Genomic DNA, 3,260 nt, shown 5'->3' on the forward strand with positions numbered 1-3,260 from the left:
GCATTAAAAGGCGTTTTACGATCTCGTATAAATATTAATTATTGCCAATTAGTCTCGGCTTGCTTTTATATAATATTCATTTCAATTGCGAAACATCATCATCTTGCGACATCTGTTGCATGGTTACGAAACTGAACGTTTCCCACACTCGTCGACAGTATACTGGTCGGTACAGACTTCTCTTTTTTTAGTTGTATCGTGTCACGTGGGAGGTAGCATTAACGTGAAGGTTTCAGGAACGAACGTTAGATGTCTCTGACGCAATGCTACTGGTCGCTCGCCAATAGATGTCGCATCTTATAGATTTAGAATATTCTATATACAGGGTGTTGCAAAATAATGTATTCAAAAGTTATGCATTCAAATAGTTTTTATAAATTGAATTTCTAATTACATACTTTATTCAATAATTACAAATTAAAACAGGGTAGAAAGACTTATGGCTTTTTTATTTATAATATTTATATTATTGTATTTTTATTTTGTAATTTTACTATTTCAATAAATATTATTATTATTAATAAAAACAATCATACAAAAAAAGATAGATATAGATAATTTCAATTATAAACAATTATTGTAAAAAGTTTTTCACTATTTGTCTTACTGTTGGATTTTCTTACATCTTATTTTTATAATTATTATTATTCATATTTCTTTATATTCAGGAATATTATAATTATCACAATTTTCTTTTTCATATAAGAATTGTGAAATATCAACTTTATGTCTTAATCTGTATTTGACACGTATAACTTATTCCGTTCCAGAATTTTCGGATTTTTACTCCTATTGTGAAACAATTTTCCCCATTTACACTAATGTAAAATACGATAATGCGTTCCTTGTCGAAAAAAAAGTATAAATTGGTGGACTTTTAGATCCATTCTATCTATTATAGTTTCCGAGAAATATCAATGAAATGTGAAGACTTTTTCAAGCTGTCTTGAAAGTTTTGAAAATGATGTAGCAGACGCACAATTTAGACTTACTCGTTACACATTTCAAAGTAATAAATATTTCACTTAACAAGAATTGCGTAATTATCAACCGGAAATTGTGTCGATGTATTAGATGCAAGTTGTTCTTGATTTCTACGGGAAAGTTTATTTCGGATGCGCGATGATTGTATATATAGAAGATATTCATATATTCTGAGCGGTCGGACGGACGGATGGACGGCGGCGTCGGCATTCTTCATTATATGTGAATCGATAAGGAAGCGCCAGAACCCGGAGCGAAAATGCTTTTAGGTTAAAAGGTGATCTGGTGCTGACTACTTGAATTTTTTCGCCCATCAGCGCTCCAACATAAAGCAGGACCCTCTCTTTCTCACTCACTCACACACACACTCATTCTTCTCCTGATCAGGCCGATGTTTTATGTTTCGTGTAGATTAAGACGTACGCTAAATATATACTCTCTGGCAGACCAGACTCGCTCTCTCGGTCCAGAATACATTTCGATTTCGAAGAACAAAACTAGCCAATAAAAACTAGAAGTTTATTATAATTAGAAAATGATTAATATTTACAATAATTTACAAAATAATATTTATATATATATGTATGTATAAAAAACTTTTGTCCAATTGGAAGTCGTCTTTCGATTAAGTCTCTTTTAAAGCTTTCTCTTTGTGTGGGGGAGGGTTGCTGGTGTTTGCGTGAGTTTTGATTGCGAACTAATCAAAAACTGAACTCGCTGTAGCGCACGCCGTTGTCCTGGTGATATTCGAAGCCACCGTTGCCTTGGTGATGATGGTAACTCTGGTAACAGTTCTGGGTGTACTGCGGGGGTGCGGTTGCGGTAGGTGCTGGCGGTGGCGCCACGTAGCACACGGACATGGTTTGCGTTGGCGACGGTGGTGCCGGTTTCTTGGGGGCGGCGGTTGCTGTTGTGGTTCCTCCTCCGCCGCTTTCGAGCTTCTGGCGTTTGCTCTTGTATCGTCTGTTCTGGAACCAGATTTTGACCTGCGTGGAGGTCAGCTTGAGCCCTTTGGCCATTTGCTCCCGTTCCGGCGCCGACAGATACTTTTGTAACTTGAACCGACACTCGAGCTCGTAAACCTGTGCCTGCGTGAACAGCACCCTCGGTTTCCTCTTGGCCCTTTGTCTTTTCGATGACGACTTCCTCAATTCCGTCCTCGAACTCGTCACCAGCTGTTGCCCTGCAAATCGTAAACAAAAACATCGTGTAAAAAAATATCCGTCTGTAACGTGACAATATAATTATTAGTTCATTATTTCTAATAGTATTTTTATAGTGCGTATATAGTGTACATACTTGGACTGTCTATTTTGGCATAAACTGGGACACTGTTGTCATCCTTATTGGTGACTTCCGGATATCCGATACAAAAGTTGTTTGTTGTCATTTGTTGTTGTTGTTGTTGATGGTGATGATGGTTGTGAAGATGGTGGGGAGGTTGGCTGAAAGCGACGGTCGCACTGTCGCATCCACCGCCGCCCCTAAAGTCAGCATCCGTCTTCTGGTTGCCATAGTAATTCCCGTAGTAGTCGTAGCCACCACCACCACCACCTCCTCCGCCTCCAGTGTAGCATCCTTGATCAGGCCATACCTGGTTGATGGTGGGATGCTGGTAGAGCTCCTGGTAGTCGTACGAAGGTTCCTGCTTGAAATCGTAAATGCCCTCCGTGGCGCCGATGTTTAGCAGGATGTCCTTCACAGAGAACGGTGTCGTCTGGCTGGTGGTTGTGTCGCACGTGGGGTAAACCTCCGACGAGGATGAGGTCGTCGTCGTAGTCGTCCCGTTTGTATCCACCATTTCGAAGCCGCTTTGATCGATCATCATTGAATCCACTTGGTTTCAGTTTAGTCTGTGAACTGGTGAACAAGTGAGCGAGCGAGTGAGCGAGCGATTGAGTCTCTTTGGTAACTAAGTAGTCTTGAACGATCCACGACCGGAAGTATAATGATGTGTCTGACCAAACACAGAACTAATAACCGACTGTGGCAGGCAGATCTCCGTGTCTCCTCTTCCTCTCGTACCACCACCTCATGGCTCCTCATCTCCAACTCGATGATCGGTCGTATGCATACATGCATACGCGCGGTCGGCGCCTTCCTTTCTTTTCCCTCCTCCTTAATACTGCCGTCGCTTAGGATCAAAATCCTCCGTCCGTCCGCAACGTAAACTCGCAACGCCTACCGAATGCTAATCCACCAATTACAACAGACTTTACTTTTCACACAGAATTAAAGAAATTGAAATTTTTTTTATAGTTTAAAAATTTGCTAAA

General features: G+C 40.4%; 1 protein-coding gene across 1 annotated transcript; it reads right to left on the minus strand.

Moving 5' to 3' along the window:
* Positions 1-1,645: 1,645 nt before the first annotated feature.
* LOC108559589 (homeobox protein HOX3-like) lies at positions 1,646-2,876 on the minus strand. The gene is made up of 2 exons (XM_017916920.1): positions 2,284-2,876; positions 1,646-2,167 (listed from the first exon to the last, which is right to left on the minus strand). Exons 1-2 carry the CDS (start codon positions 2,810-2,812, stop codon positions 1,686-1,688), a joined length of 1,011 nt encoding a protein of 336 aa, XP_017772409.1. The 5' UTR covers positions 2,813-2,876; the 3' UTR covers positions 1,646-1,685.
* Positions 2,877-3,260: the final 384 nt, after the last annotated feature.

Source organism: Nicrophorus vespilloides, unplaced genomic scaffold, assembly GCF_001412225.1.
Source record: "Nicrophorus vespilloides isolate i.1.1-1 unplaced genomic scaffold, Nicve_v1.0, whole genome shotgun sequence".
In the NCBI taxonomy this organism is placed as follows: domain Eukaryota; kingdom Metazoa; phylum Arthropoda; class Insecta; order Coleoptera; family Silphidae; genus Nicrophorus; species Nicrophorus vespilloides.

What these genes read in the sequence shown, in the direction of transcription:
- LOC108559589 (XM_017916920.1), bottom strand. Translation starts at nt 2,812, where the DNA reads ATGATGATCGATCAAAGCGGCTTCGAAATGGTGGATACAAACGGGACG. An exon ending in TGCCAAAATAGACAGTCCAA is followed by an intron (nt 2,168 to 2,283) that starts GTATGTACACTA and finishes TACGATTTGCAG; the next exon opens with GGCAACAGCTGGTGACGAGT.